Source organism: Ylistrum balloti, unplaced genomic scaffold, assembly GCF_031769215.1.
Source record: "Ylistrum balloti isolate Yb309-2 unplaced genomic scaffold, AGI_CSIRO_Ybal_v1 Utg370496, whole genome shotgun sequence".
Lineage (NCBI taxonomy): Eukaryota > Metazoa > Mollusca > Bivalvia > Pectinida > Pectinidae > Ylistrum > Ylistrum balloti.
Window position 1 is genome coordinate 80956 of NW_026782322.1, and position 16133 is coordinate 97088.

Here is a 16133-nt window from a genome sequence, read left to right on the forward strand (position 1 = left end):
CCCTAGTATCTCTCTCATGTAGTTGTGAATTCGTAGTAAGAGGAAGCCATTTAGTTAGCCAATGAACACGCCGTGATGGCACGTTGGAAACTATCACCAATTCGCTGTCACTTTTCTTTTTTTCAACTTTATTTATTCTTGTATTAGATATAAATCTTGTCACTGTTTTTTCATATATTATGTTTTTGTGGTGAACGTTTCTGATCGTTGACATACACCCCTAATACACTCAAGAATTTCTTCTGGCATATTCAACACGTTATAACGATTTTGAGTGACTCGTATCAATTAGATATATTTGTTGTTTATCAATTTTTTATATTGGAATATCTGTACAATTTCACAGGAAAGGCGGACATAGTACTAGTAATAGTTGAGAAAGAAAAGGTGACTGGATATATTGTACCAAGAACCTCAAAATATATGCAGATTTCACGTAATATTAAAGTTCATAATATCAAGTTCAAATATTGATAACTTATGTTTTAGACTCAGTGAGATAGCAGGTCAAAAACTAAGACATAACAACCCAGCCATCATCGATCTAAGCACACACAACAGACCAACCAAAATCGCCGAGGGTTTAAAAGAGTTATACACCAACCAATGGACCGACGCCTTTTCCGAGTTAATAGAGAACGGAATTGAAGAGAAAGAGGTTATAGACATCCTCTTTGTAGCCCTTGTTGTGAGTACATTTCATACAGAGAAAAGTATAACCGCGAGAGTAACCGCAGTAGCGTGCACACTACGAATAATTACTGAACAAATACAATGTTTTTCTAGCTTGAGATGTTAGGAATGAGAGAAATATGTACATAGATATTGGTGTTTTACTTTGGAAGTAAAATGAGATTTTGCTTTTTTTTTTTAAAAAATTACCAAGAGAAAATTACAAATAAATAGGCGGACGTTTAAAGAGACGTGAGACACGGAAAAATCGAATCTTATAATTTCAATTCCTGCGATTATCGAAAAAATGAGATAAGCTTAGAAATACCCGATCTATAGTGATGTACAAACAATCAAAACGTCACAGACATTTTATACCTTCGTGTTAGATTTACAATCGATATTACCAATATCATTCTACGATCAGTTCATGTACGCTAGCACCCAAATTGCCTTGGGCATGCCTTTCCGTCTTGTGAATTTATGTGGTTGACCAATCTCGAAGAATAAAACGTTCTATTTACGTTAAATTTTCTTTAAGATCCGTGATACATCTGGATATTTTGAAGATTCGTTTATAATTAATGACTTCAGCTCTGTAATCGCAGGTAGTGTATGTGATAAGTGATACATCAGTATGCGATGAAAAGACACCTTACTCATGTAACACATAGACTTTAAATACTTTTCTGATTCTGTTATCAGGACAGTTATAAATTCACTGCTGATCTACGAGAAAAGCAGCTGAATCAATTAACACACAGATCACAGATGTTGCCTTGCACCGAGGGGAAGGGTAAACATGAAGAGGTAAGGAGTCAAGTCTCTATTTATAGAATAGGAAAAAATGTGGAATGAAATATTCATTCATTATATGAATGGTTTTGTGCTGAAATTGATTTCCTTGTTTTGATTATGACATGAAAACTATTGCAATCGCCGATTTTGTCCCATGTGGTGCGTCGTCCGTTCGCAAACAATTGACATTAACACCCCCAAGGAACATTAAGGGCTGAGCCAAAATGGCTCACAATAACTAGAAATTTAAAAAAAAGTATCAGGAACCATATATGGTAAAATCAAACGCTCTTCATAGCCATACAGTTGCAGTTACGCAGAGTACCGATATTTCTACAAAACATTTACAACTTAAGATGTTTCCCCCTATAAAGGGACTTCGGCGTCCATCGGCCGAAGGGATTATCGGGACACCTAAATTAACACCACCGCTCTGGATCATAGTCTATAACTTTGTATTTGTTTTATGTTCCTTGTAGTGTAATTTATTTAATATTTTGTGTCTTATTTGTTTCTTAATAAAATTTCAATAATTCATTTGTCAGTACTGTCGCTATGGATTCATCGATCATACATCTATTCAATACACATCCAACAAACATTTGTTTGTTAGGATATAGTACCGGACTTAACATTCCATATTACTTACTAATTTCCACCCCTCCCCCCCCCCCCCCCCCCCCCCCCATATATATATATGTGTGTGTGTATTTATATTAATTACTTGAATAATCATTTAAAAATAGCAAAAACATATCACGTATTCACATGAATACCTTAAGCCGGGTTTTCATAGGAGTGTTTCTGTAACAAATTAAAGATAAAGTGGACTAGGATAGTTTTACTTTACAATGATTCTGTTAAATCCTGTTGAGTAGTACAGATAAAAGTGGCTTATTATTTGTTTAAGTTTGTAACATATGGCAATAAGTTTCCCTTTCTTGATCTTAAGCTTTTCCATCTTGATCTTAAGTTTTCACATCTTGATCTTAAGTTTCCCTTATTGATCTTAAGTTTACCTTACTTGATCTTAAGTTTACCTTACCTGATCTAAAGTTTTCACATCTTGATCTTAAGTTTTCACATCTTGATCTTAAGTTTACCTTATTGATCTTAAGTTTACCTTACTTGATCTTAAGCTTACCTTACTTGATCTTAAGTTTACCTTACCTGATCTTAAGTTTTCACATCTTGATCTTAAGTTTTCACATCTTGATCTTAACTTTATTGATCTTAAGTTTACCTTATTGATCTTAAGTTTACCTTACCTGATCTTAAGTTTACCTTACCTGATCTTAAGTTTACCTTACCTGATCTTAAGTTTAACTTACCTGATCTTAAGTTTACCTTACCTGATCTTAAGTTTCCCTTATTGATCTTCAATTTCCCATATTGATCTTAAGTTTACCTTACCTGATCTTAAGTTTACCTTACTTGATCTTAAGTTTATCTTACCTGATCTTAAGTTTACCTTACCTGATCTTAAGTTTACCTTACCTGATCTTAAGTTTTCCCATCTTGATCTTAATTGTACCCTTCTTTACCCGACGTTTACTCTTCGTGGCCGCTTCTTTCACACGTTCTTGTAATAACTGTATTAGAAATGTGTTGACTCCAGTCATTGAAATTATTAAGCAAGTATTTTGCTGTTCACAATTGCATTGGGCTCAATATCATGATTTCTCATTTTTAAGTCACACAGTTATAAGAGCTATTTGAAATTGTGTCATTTCCTGCAGAAACCTGTATCATTGCCTGATGAATGTATAGACCTGATTAAGCAATTGCTGAAATCCTCAGCACCTGCATTTGTTCCGGAAGTACAAAAGGTAAGTAAAATAACTTTGTGATATACAAATGTATTCCACATATCATTATACAAACGCTGATATACAATGGTATCTGTGACCTGAAACTTGGTTTATACAGTTACAGCTGTATGTATAACACTGCATATATTCTTTCACACCCTTTAAACGACAAGTTAAAACAGTAAGCACATTAACAGAAGGAATCATGTAATTTGTTTAATATGAGGAATATTTCTCGTACTTTCAATCCCACATCGCTGTTTCTGTAACGAGGAAAATTTTTTCGTACTCTACATTTATGATGTGATACCATCCTGTAACTTAGGTGAAAAACGAAAAGAAAGGATGAAAGAAAACTGTACGTTATTGGAGCTAATTGATAGATTGTTGGTATTTTTGCGATTGGTTGTGGTGCTCAAACAGAAAAACAATGATATATTTGAATGTTTTTGTAGCGTTTCCTTAAAGAGAAAGAAAGAATGCTGAAGATACTAGAAAAGAAAAGTGAAAATGATCATCTGATACAATTCTACAAAGATTGTGCTGAGATCACGTGGTACATGAATGTCCAGTCTCCTCCTCTGGTATTGACGTCAAAACTGGTAAAAGGTTCACCGGTCCAGACTGAGTTGTACATGTTCTACACACAGTCCGGGGACCATGTAGATTATGTTGTGTGGCCGGCCTGTCTTCTTCATGAAAATGGTCCGCTATTGACCAAAGGAGTCTTGCAGCCATTTAAAAGAAAATGAGATAAAAAATAAAATAAATTAATAAAGGAACCTTATGGTTGTTGGATTCTGGAAAACCATACAGACGATGACAGAAAGCCAATGATAGACCTAAATAGCGCCAAACTTACATCTAGAACGACGAAGGAAATGAAAATAATATCATCAGGCGCAGTGTTAGCCGGAGGTTGTAATCGCCTCGCCAGTGGCGCTTTCGTCACAAAGCCATGTCTGATGATATGGCTCAGCATCCGAATATAACACGTACAAACTATATATAGAAGTGTGATGAGGTGATTTTGACATTCCCTTTATTCAATAGGATGATTTATAAGTTGTACAAAAACTAGTTTTATTAGTGATTTATCGCCGTCAACAATATTATATGTATGACGTCATAATGGTCATGCCAGCGTGTCATATAGAGCTTTGTCAATGTCAAATCTGTCCTTAACTGTTTATGTTTATCAATGTCGTTGTTAATATAAATTCCGTGTTATATCAAATCTAGATTTAATCGGAAGGTAGCAAACGTTGGTGATTGATAATATCTGGCTGCAATTAATGATATTGTTGTCAAGTTAAGTTTAAATACAAGGACTGTTTAGATAAAAGTACTGTTAATTAATGTCAAATACACGTACAGTTAAACTTTGTACCAATTCATATTTGTAATGTTGTGTTTATTGATCTCAACTTCTTGACATTTGTACAGGATAAGAAGCTTACAAAATGATCAAGGGTCCGTTCCCGGTATCACGAGTTTTTTGCAAAATGTCGACAACTGACAAACTCATAACACAGGGATTCGAAATATACAGGTTGATGAAAATTATGGGAAGTTTTACAGTCGTCATAGTGATCTCATAAACTTTATGCTTTTTAGTTTGTTTGCCAATCGATTGTGTTGTTGTGGGATCCCACAGGAAACGTGTGCAGTAGTTGTCTTTAACCTCATCAAAACAACTCCTGGGTCCTTTTTCTTCACAGTTTTATTAATACAATAAAAAAAACCTGTAACATGAAATACATCATATTACTACAATACCTACACAATCATACGATAACTATATAATATAACCATATATCCAGATCACTCTGACCGTAGTCAGTTACATTAGTTTGAAATACTGAATATACATATATATTCATTACAACTGTAAAATCAATCTACAAATTATATAGAAATAACAGTTGGTATCCAATTATACTACATATATAAAAAATGTCCACCTCTTCAGTGTGAAGAGGGTTTTCTCGGAATTAGGTCCACCGAGCCCTCAGACTGACTCGTTCAGTACACACTATAAATAAAACAATACACACATAAAAACTATGCTTCTTCGGATTCACCTGTCTATTAAATCGACCACGCCCGATATTTTAATTAACACACTTCCAAAATATCAACTTTACTTTTAAACAAAAATATGCCCCTAATCAAATATAATAGTAGATAGATACTATATTAAATTACGTTAATATTTTACACATAGTACTTACGTTTACAATGTTAGGCTCTAGTGCCGCTACCTCTCATGGTCGCTAGGCTGGCTATTATCACACTTCGACGATGTTGAAGCTCTGAGCGCTCTATCCAAAAGTGACCAGTGCGCCAGGTAAAACTACCCAACATTCAACACTTAATTACTATACATAGACAATACTTACTGGACAAACAGGTTTACTACTCATTACATCACATCTGCTCAGTATCTCACTCGCATTCTCACGTGCTATTTCCGCGCGTGCGTGCTAAAAGTTTTGCCGCAATGCGCCACGTACAATATTTACGGTAGGCTGATTTCCGTTACATACGAACGCACACAGCTAAAACACCGGGAATATGTTAAAAGCAATATTGTCAAATAATGACACTACTACACGTGTTAGGTCCATTCCTTTTGGTAGTTTACATCAATGATCTTCCGGAAACTATTAACGCAAGGACATATTTATTTACAGAGGATACAAAAAATTACAGTCATAACGATAACTGAACTCCAGAAAGATTTAGATACGCTTCAACAATGGTCTGATAAATGGCTCTTGAAATTTCAACTGGACAAAATGCAAAATTTTACACCGCTAAACTTACATAGAGACGAGGGAAATGGAAGAGTAGAGGTTACATTAGATCAGGTAACAAAGAAAAGGACATTGGAATCATAACAGACAACAACCTTAATTTCAACAAACATATTCATGATGAAGTCAATAAAGCCAATAGAATAATGGGAACCATCCAAAGAACATATACGTACTTAGACAAAAAGTCGTCCTGTCTTTTATATAAAGCTCTTGTACTTCCGTACCTGGAATATGGGGCCTGCGTGTGGAATCCCTATCTGCAAAAAGACATAAATGAGTTGGAAAATATGCAAAGAAGAGCAACGAGCAAAATACCAGGAATGAAAGACCTAAACTATGGAAGTAGACTAGGGATCCTTAAATTACCGACGCAGAGGCACAGAAGATTGAGAGGAGATTTGACTCAAGTATACAAACTAACACATGGAGGATATGATAGGGCTGTCGCGGAGGATTTCTGTATAAAAACAATAACAATATAACAAGAGGGCACAGTTTTCCACTATTAAAAAGAAGGAGCAGACTAAATCTGAGGAAGTATTCTTTCTGTGAACGGGTTGTAAACCACTGGAATTCACTCCCTAATGCCGTTGTAGCGTCGCCAACAATCAAAACTTTCGATCCCGATTGGATAATCATCGGAGGCAAACTGCATGTGTTTGTAATCATGAACTAGGCAATAACCCACTGATCCATATTCAAGATACTAATTCTTTTAAACTCTGATCTGAATATATAGTTTTAAGACCAGCCTCCCACCCTGACGTCCGGGGTTCGAGTCTCCGAAAACTGAAAATGTATGCGTCACCTGCCTAACTACGTGGGTTTTCCCAGGGCCCTCTGGTTTCCTCTACCATTAAAACTTTATGAGCATTTCCGTCCGGGTCAATAAGGATGATTATTATAATTCGGAACATGTTTCACAATTGTAAAACATATAAAGTTTCATTTCACTTTTCTGCAGATATATCACGTGAGGGGAGGCAACTCCAGATAGGATGGTGAAGTTCGTCTCGTTCCCTTACCGTATAACGTAATGTACAGATCAAATTTGCTTCACAGATAAATTTGGCTTTTCAGACAACTCCCCATCTAAAGATTTTGACAATAATTCTACCGATGTTTAGTTTCATACGCCTTAGAATATAACTTTAAGAAACGTCCGTTTTCTGCAATATTTGCCCGTATAAACGGTAATGTGATAAAGAGGACCTTTAATCCGTTTTCATTTGATAAATATTTTATGAAATTCCTTTCCGTTTTCTTATATTTTATTTCAGCTTGCCAGGAACTCGCTTAAACTAAAAATTCTAAGATTCGTTTAAATTAAATATCATAAATCCTTATTTACATGTATGCTACATACATTTTCGTATAAACATGTATACCATTCGCAAAGTATATCAAGACGTTATCAGTGTTTCACATGTCATTTGTACCACTGCTAACATGTGTCTGGTCTAACTATGTCAAATAACTTGTCATCTTCGATAACATTTTTTTCGTCCTTTTTAATCATTACTTGATACAGCTTGTCGTAATTTGAACTGATATGAATTTGCCGACATCCGCTACACATGATTGATAACATCTGATCTTTCGAAACTTTCAATAATTACCAGGAAGATTTTAACAGTTCGCGGAAATCTAGGGCTCACTCGCACAGACGAAAGCTGTCAAACGACTGCTGAAGAAGGCAACCGATACCTGACGGTTTCAGTCAGTCTACACGAAACGTCACGCGAAATTCGATATCTTCTGCAAGTACAGGTAATTATTGACTCTAATGAATTCAGTTTTATCAGCAGATCTAATCTAACATGTCTGTCTACTTTGTAATTTGTGTTTGTTATATGGAACTCATGTTGATTCATGATGCGTGACATTGTGCTATAAATAGATTACGTCATCCAATATAAACCATTATAAGCGAAAACAAAAGGACAAATGTCGTGGGCATCTTTTGTTGATGAAAACACTGGTTAATTTTATCATTGAAATGTGTTTAAGATTCTGATTGTTTGAGAACTTGATATGGTGTAAAGGAGTCATAAGGATACCACCAAAAACTGTGTCAGCCTTCTATAAGTAGAAACAAACATCCGGTTTGTATACTTGTATAAATCAAAAGAGTATTTTTGTAACTCGGAAATGCAAAGTAACTTACGATAAGGTTGACCTCAACACAAACTCACATCTTTCTTGGACACGGTTAGGTTACACTGGAAAACTAAACTCGCGGTCAGGTTATACTGGACAACTAATTCATGGTAACGTTATACTCGAAAACTAACTGACGGTCAGGTTATACTGGATAACTAACCGCGGTCAGGTTATACTGGACAACTAACTTATGGTAACGTTATACTCGAAAACTAACTGGCGGTCAGATTATACTGGATAACTAACCGCGGTCAGGTTATACTGGACAACTAACTCATGGCAACGTTATACTGGAAAACTAACTGGCGGTCAGGTTATACTGGACAACTAACTTATGGTAACGTTATACTCGAAAACTAACTGGCGGTCAGGTTATCCTGGACAACTTACTGGCGGCCTGGTTATACTGGACAACTACCTGGCAGTCAGGTTATACTGGACAACTAACTGGCGGTCAGGTTATACTGGACAACTAACTGGCGGTCAGTTTATACGGCAATATTTAGGAGATCCGACCAAAAACAATTTATTGATTTATAGAAAATACTAAACGGTTTAATGATTTCCTATTCAATATCTATAGATATATATTATCATATAGATGATAAATATATGGTATTTCAAGGGAAAACATTATAGTTTCTATTTCAAAAATATTTTAAGGGAAAAAAACAGGGGACAGTCGTGATAAAATATTTCGAACAGGAAAATCGGTCAGCCTCTTTCAGTGTAGAGACTAGAAAACACTGTTGTGGTTGGTAAAAAATACAAAAGTTATATCACTACTAAATTTTATCGAATGGATAAATTCCTATATATCAAATATGAAATAGATTATATAAAGTACAATAAAAATCAATAGAATTAATATATGACAGTGGTTTTGCATTAAGGTATAATAGAATAAAATATCTTTTTAAGGAACATTTATATACTTAATAATAGCATATTCAATATTGTCAAAATTACAGTGTAGAAATGGTAACTGTTAGCAGGATACCAAAGAATTGAAAGATACTCAGCTTTAAGACAGCGGAGATGGCGTTTTCTAGACGTCATGGACATCTGACTGACACAATGAATGCTAAAAGCATGTCAGTTATTTCGTTCATAAAAGAAGCAATGAAACCAAGACTTGAACAATGGAAGAAAGACGTTTGGAGCTTTCAGGCAGACAGGAAAACAATGGAACAGGACAAACAGCGACGTCGCTTGCTGGACATGTTGTCCCAAATGTCAAATCATGTCAGGGCATTTCAGGTAAATTTTATTGTCATATAATTTGACACCAAAGATTGTGTCACGGTGTTCTAGAAGTTATTTTTCCCGCTGCAACGTGTAAACATCATACGAGAAAGGATGCCAATTAGGCCAAAATGAAAGCGTAGACGAAAAAATCTATATACACATCGTATGTCGTAGAATTCAAAACAGCTAATTAATGCCACAAAACAACAGAATCCGAAGATTGCTATTTGAGAATTACTCTTAACTTCCTCTTGTTTCTGGATAGATTCTAAATTACACTTTACTCCTTTTCTAACGACAATTTACTTGCAGAAAACATGTGGCGGTTGTAATGATTTGGTTTGTGATGTGCGCGCGTGTGTGTGTATGCATGTATGTGTATATGTATGTGTGGTGTGTGTTTATCTTTTTGTGATCAAGCATCACGATCTCTACACACTATTTTAGTCGTACAACTGATTTTATTATTTCAGACATGGTAGGCCTCTTATTGATTGAACAATAAGTAAAAACCACAAATTGATTCTTTTCAGAAAACGTTTGGTTATAAACCATGTAAGGTTAACGGAGACTTCCTGAAAGCACTGGATGAGTGTATGTCAGATGATATGGACAAGAAAATACAAAAATGGCAGAAATATGTAAATAAGATTTTAAGTGGCGAGACCGCATATAATGCAACTCCAGACTTAGAGGACCGTTTAAACATGATTCTGTCTCAAATTCAGAACTGGGAGGTATGAGTTATTTGTAAATGTCTTATACAGTGTAGTCCATTTTATTAGTCAGCTTTTCATTCCACTTTTTCAATTCCAAACCTAACTCTGAATGAATCAAACGGTTATCTTATTCCTAACAAACGGTGTCAGCAGATTTGTCTCTGAATTTGCTGTGAAATACTTTAGCCGATTACAGTGTCCCATCTGGTTTAGTCTGATTTCATTCAAATGAAATTCAATATCTTCACTTCAGTAATGATTTTTTCCCTAAAGTCGATCAAATTGTATGTGCTCTACTTGCAAACCCCATAAAAATGTACATTTTGCTAGATGAACATGTTGCAATTATTTTGCCAAAATTATTTTTAAAAACTGTTATTTATATATTTACATTACAAACAATAGCTTGTACAATATGAAAACCCTCATCTTATACAATGGAGTCAATCCAGTAATAGGAACATCCCTGAAACATGCAAGAATGGGTGACGAAATCATTGTGACGTCACAATACAGCGGTTTTTGTTTTGTGTCATTATTTATTTAATTCATTAAAAACGGAACGTTCTTATAAGTATTTAGTGAAATACATTGTACACAAAACACAAACTCCGGAAATATTTAGCTTTCCATATTTTTTTGATGTCTTCAACCCTTTGTAATGGAATGATATATATATAATATATATAATCGATTTGAAATATATACCATGTAATCCATGCTTAATTCCGGGAATCAATTTTTTCCCACGCAATAGTCCACGAAAATGTTCCAGTAAAATATTTTGAAAATGAAATTGACCATTTAAAAGGCAGTGCAAAACTGTTCAACTCCCCGTAAGTCGTCCGTTGGTTTACATATTACATTTCTGGTTATTGGCAATACTCATAGGTTAAGTGAGGAAGTTGATTTTCTGTATAATTCTTAATGGTGGTGACGGATGCATTGATCACGTTAATTGATTACTAAACACAGTATATTGATTTTTAAAAGGTGCTTATGATTGAATACTATCCAATGCCGTTTTCATTACCATATTTTGTAAATAGTATAGATATTTATGACAAGAATCAGTTTTGAACTCCAGCAAAAGCTTTTGCCACGTGAGACTGAACGACAGCAAAAGACAACACCGCAGATGGTGGTAGGTGATCAAAGAGATAAGGAACAACAGCCGATTGTAGCATCAACAACAGCAGAAGCAAAACATGACAGCTTAGCAAAGAGGATTGAAGAGCTTCAACGAGAAGTTTCCAAGCTACAGATGAGATATGATTCGAAGGTAGCCGAAATTATGGAAAACAACAAAACTGTACAACAACAGAGAGCAATAATAAACGGATTAGAAAAAGAAACTAAAGAACAACACGCAATGATTAACACGATAACAAGAGAAAAACAGGAGCTTTTAAACAGGTTTGTGTTGCGTATTTGCAAATGTCGTTAAATAGTTTGAATTCCATCACTGTAAACGTACCTATTTTGGCGCAATACACTGTGAACGTAATACCACAAATACGCGCCATTCTGAATTCGCGCGTTCGTCATTATTTCTATCTCTGTGATGTAATTCGCGCGATCATATTTTAGAGCTAAATTAAGATTATTGTAACATGTAAGATATGAACTTTTACAGTTATCCGTTAAAGAATATTGCCTGTTCTTTTGTTATAGGATATTTTAGATAAAAATAATAATCAAAGTAGTAATGTAATAAAACTAATGTTATGTTCAATATCACAGCGATAATATAACAACCGATCCGAGTATATGTTAACTTAGTTCGATGATCTGTAAAGGTCGCCATTATGTTTGAAATGTTACATCATGCACTAAATCATTTAAGCGTTTGAACGAGTCAGTATTGCAAAGCTTCTAAACGTTATTCCAGAAATTAACCGGCTACTTTCTCCTTAAGTAGCATGCTATCGATATGTCAGTTACTTATGCACTGAGGAGCAAATAGTACATAATGTGGTATAAGATAGATTTAAACAAAGATTCAGTCTTGGCTGGGGGTTCGGAGCGCAGCCATATGACACTTTACCAGCCCTCTCGGCCAATATTTGGATACTTTAAAAATGTTATTTCTAAGACAAAGGTGCACTTATACATAAATACTTATTAACGCTTGTAATAGTAGTAATAATAATAATATAAAACTACGACCAGATCCATTGTATATTCTAAACTTACATATATTAGTTTCCTAATATTCCTTTGGAAGATTAAAGTTTCGTCCACTGTGAACCAGGGAGAGAAATTTTAATGGAATCATGATTTGAAGTTTACAATGGTATCGAATGATGTTTTTCTCGTTAAAGTCATATGTACATTTACAGAAATGACCAATAAAAAGTTATTCGTATTATCATATAACAGTCACTTATCTCAATGGAGTCTTTTCGGTATTCACTGAATTGGAAACTATTGATTATTTTGTCTAAAGGTATACAATAAGTGGTTCTAACTTGACTATGCATTTCATCAAAATACATATTTCACAACATTTTTGCTAGCATTCAATTCTGGATAACAACAGACATCGGTGAAACCAATGGAAAAATTCAAAGTTCACAAGAATTCTTTTTGAAAACATATTTGAAAATATTAGATGACACAATCACATATTCTTGTGCAGAAACGTAAACTATCATTTTTTGTATTGCATATTTTTGATATCATTTGATAATTGCAGTTGACAAAGGGGGGATTGTTCGGAAAATGTGAAAAATAGCTATGTTTTCTTTTTACGTTCAGATTAAGTGAAGTAGCGGGACACAAATTACGTGAAAACAACGCAGCCATAACTGACCTGAGTAGCGCCATCAGACCGACTAAGATTGCCGAGCTTTACAAAGAGTTGTACGATAACCAGTGGACAGACGCGTTTGAAGAACTGAAAGATCAGGGATATCCAGAGATTACAGCGATACAGATCTTAAATAACACTGTTTATGTTAGTATTGAAACTGTATTCACTGGCTGTTAATTAATTATGAGTTAATGTTATCATCTATGATCTGAACTTGCACTCTGAATCTAGACATATGCGACATTTCACATATTTGTTTCCCGTTTTACCTGTTTGAGAGTTCTCTGTGGCCACCTAGGATATGTTAGATAGCACGTGCTATGATGTTACTTAAAATAGGGTCGCGTCATCGTTCTATGTAGGTTACCTCGACTCTACTGGTTTTATTCCGTGAACAGCGATATCACAAACCAATGGATAAACTACTTGCTTTCCGCCAAACTCTTACACTCGGTTTGATATATCCCTGCCTATTCAATAGACTCTAGCCTGGTCCCTGTCTCTAGAGCAGGCGGTTTCAGTTAGGGGAATATAGGCTAATGTAAAAATTCTGCAAAACCTTAGGAACTGGTAGCTAGACTTAACAGAAGAATGTACGATTAAATAACTTAAACGGTATAGAAATTCGTAAAGGCAATCTGTATTGTGCTACTATTGCATTGAGATATACATCTACGTATTCACAATATTGAGTGTATCCCATTTGTTATCATCTATCTCTCAGGACAGTTTTGAATTTACGTCGGACTTGTCAAGACAGTACATGGAACATCTGGAATTCAGCACAAAGATTTTGCCATATCAAAAAGAAGGGAGTCAGAAAGCCGGCGGGCAAAACCATCAAAGTCATACGGCAAAAACCGTTCCTGTTCGAAATCTGCAACATCCTGCAGGAAACAGAATCACAGTTGAACAGGTACGTGGGTATAATTAATCAAACGCTTGATAATTAAATGTAATTTTCATAGTAATATGTAAATACATATTAGTGGTCATTCCATGTTGTCTTTTTGTTTTATTTTAATTTATATTGAAAAGGGATTATTTGTTTAATGATAACACCAACGTCATCGACTCCATAATGAATCGGTGTTCTTGACACAAAATAAAGTTTGTCAGAGCTCTATATATAAACATCATTTTAAATTTTTCATTAAAAAAGAAACGTTCTTACCCTGCCATGCAGAACAGTATCTTCTCTTAATGTCGATAAGAACATTCACTTTTGTCACATGTAGCAAATAATTTTTAAATCAATGCAATTATTCTATAAAAAAACCCCAATTTTTTAGAAGCCAATTCCAACGAAAGTTCTGTCTGAAGAATGTAAAGATCTTCTGCGACAACTAAGGAAAACATCAGCTCCAGCACACGTTGAAGAAGTACAAATGGTAAGCATTATCGTCCATGTATTTTTAGTTTTAAACATTATCTTTCAAATGGTCACTTAATGCTACTGTTACCTGATCTTAAACTAAGCAATGTAGCTTTGCTGGACAAATTGAAATGATTTTTTTATGAAGTATTGATAATGGTGCCATTACAATGGCTTTGTTTGTGTTATGAATGGAGGTTTTGGTATCCTCTCACATTTCCACAATGATAGAAAATACAGTATAAGTGTAGTTTCAAAATTACTTGATATATGCCTGTATTTAAGCGACACTCAGGCGACCTAACATACTGACAATATGATCTAATTGTTGCTATTTTTTAATACAGCTTTGTCACATTAGTGATAAAAGTCGCAGTCCTTACATGTTACTTTTGAATATGTGAAAATGCGTCTATGAAAGTCTAGAGAAACCGAAGTAGTCCATTTATACTAAGACGGTAATGTTTATAGTTTCTTAAGTAAGCAGTGGGTGCAAAATGCATTTAATCGTCATTCGATAATTAAAGAAATTAACAAATTATTAGAACATGGGAAAAAATACTTTTCAAATTTCGTTTTTTTATTTTTCGCCTTCTTTCCAAACCTTCGGTCGCTGACATTATCAATTATTCACTACATATCGATTGCGCCCTTGTTAGTTTTGTTGAGTTTATCGCACAAAAACCCGGGTTATTTTTGAGGCGAGATCTGTCACATGTCACTTTACCCATAGATACAACCACTGCAACACTGACCGGTCTGGTTCACAGTTTCATGAAAAACAGCCACGGGCACCTGGGATCTTCACATGATGTTGAGTTTTCGTGGTCCCTTGCTCTTGTTAGTTACTAGTCAAAGAAGCTTTTCTCGAGGGGAAGATAAAAGTGTCAGTGTCATCGATGTGTTTAATTCTCATACAACGGTCCTCTTAAAATCATCAGTAAGGTTTTCGTTGACCGAACTCTTTTGATAGCTGTTCGTAAAACCCTAACCTGCACTCTGAGATGTGTATTACCAAATCATGAACGCAAGAAGAAGTTATTACCGATATCGTTACCACAATCTGACATACATGACAATACTTCATGGTTCCATATGTATTCGTATTTATCAGGTGTATTACCAAGCTTTTTGCTTTCTCAACAGTGCTTCATAGAAGGAAAAAAGCGGAAAGTTCCTCCTAACAACCAGAAGGCAATGAATGCATTCTATAAAGAATGTGCTAAAGTCACGTGGTATATGAATGTCCAGACTCCGCCATTGTCGCTGACGTCAAGCCCGGCGAGAGGTACACCGTTCCTTACAGACCTGTATACACCGTACACTCAGTCGGGGAACATGGTCGATTATGTCGTCTGGCCGGCATGTCTTCTTCATGAGAATGGTCCTTTATTGAGAAAAGGGGTCTTGCAGCCATTTAAATCTGAAGAGGGAGTGGGAGTTGAAAAAGAAAAAAGCAAAAACGCCTTGGATGGAGGTCAGACAAGGTAGAGAGATCCTGACAATAATAGAAAAACAGTTACAGACAAAGGTAATATCAATCAATGGAAGAGGTGTCTTCAACATAACTTGTAGTGTAAAGTGTCTCTACTCGGGCCAGATCGATGTGTTCATACATACATAACATCCCTCTGTATCATAACAATTACGAGGCCACACTGTAAAAATACAATCTTAACAGTAATTCGAAAAAATCAATACTTAAAAATG

At 35.1% G+C, this 16133-nt stretch overlaps 1 protein-coding gene and 1 long non-coding RNA gene across 2 annotated transcripts; both read left to right on the forward strand.

Annotated features, from left to right (window-relative positions):
- The first annotated feature begins 656 nt into the window (after positions 1 to 656).
- On the forward strand, positions 657 to 3289 carry LOC132555485 (uncharacterized). Its single transcript, XR_009554439.1, has 3 exons — positions 657 to 688; positions 1378 to 1482; positions 3210 to 3289. It is a non-coding gene; the product is annotated as an uncharacterized LOC132555485 (long non-coding RNA).
- A 6881-nt stretch (positions 3290 to 10170) lies between these two features.
- Positions 10171 to 15914, forward strand: LOC132555474 (uncharacterized). The gene is made up of 6 exons (XM_060219822.1): positions 10171 to 10251; positions 11321 to 11649; positions 12994 to 13192; positions 13773 to 13964; positions 14341 to 14439; positions 15570 to 15914. Exons 1-6 carry the CDS (start codon positions 10222 to 10224, stop codon positions 15912 to 15914), a joined length of 1194 nt encoding a protein of 397 aa, XP_060075805.1. The 5' UTR covers positions 10171 to 10221.
- Positions 15915 to 16133: the final 219 nt, after the last annotated feature.

Coding starts and splice junctions, on each gene's coding strand:
- LOC132555474 (XM_060219822.1), top strand. CDS start 10,222: ATGATTCTGTCTCAAATTCAGAACTGGGAG. Junction 13,193..13,772: donor TCTTAAATAACACTGTTTAT/GTTAGTATTGAA, acceptor TCTATCTCTCAG/GACAGTTTTGAATTTACGTC. Junction 14,440..15,569: donor ACGTTGAAGAAGTACAAATG/GTAAGCATTATC, acceptor CTTTCTCAACAG/TGCTTCATAGAAGGAAAAAA.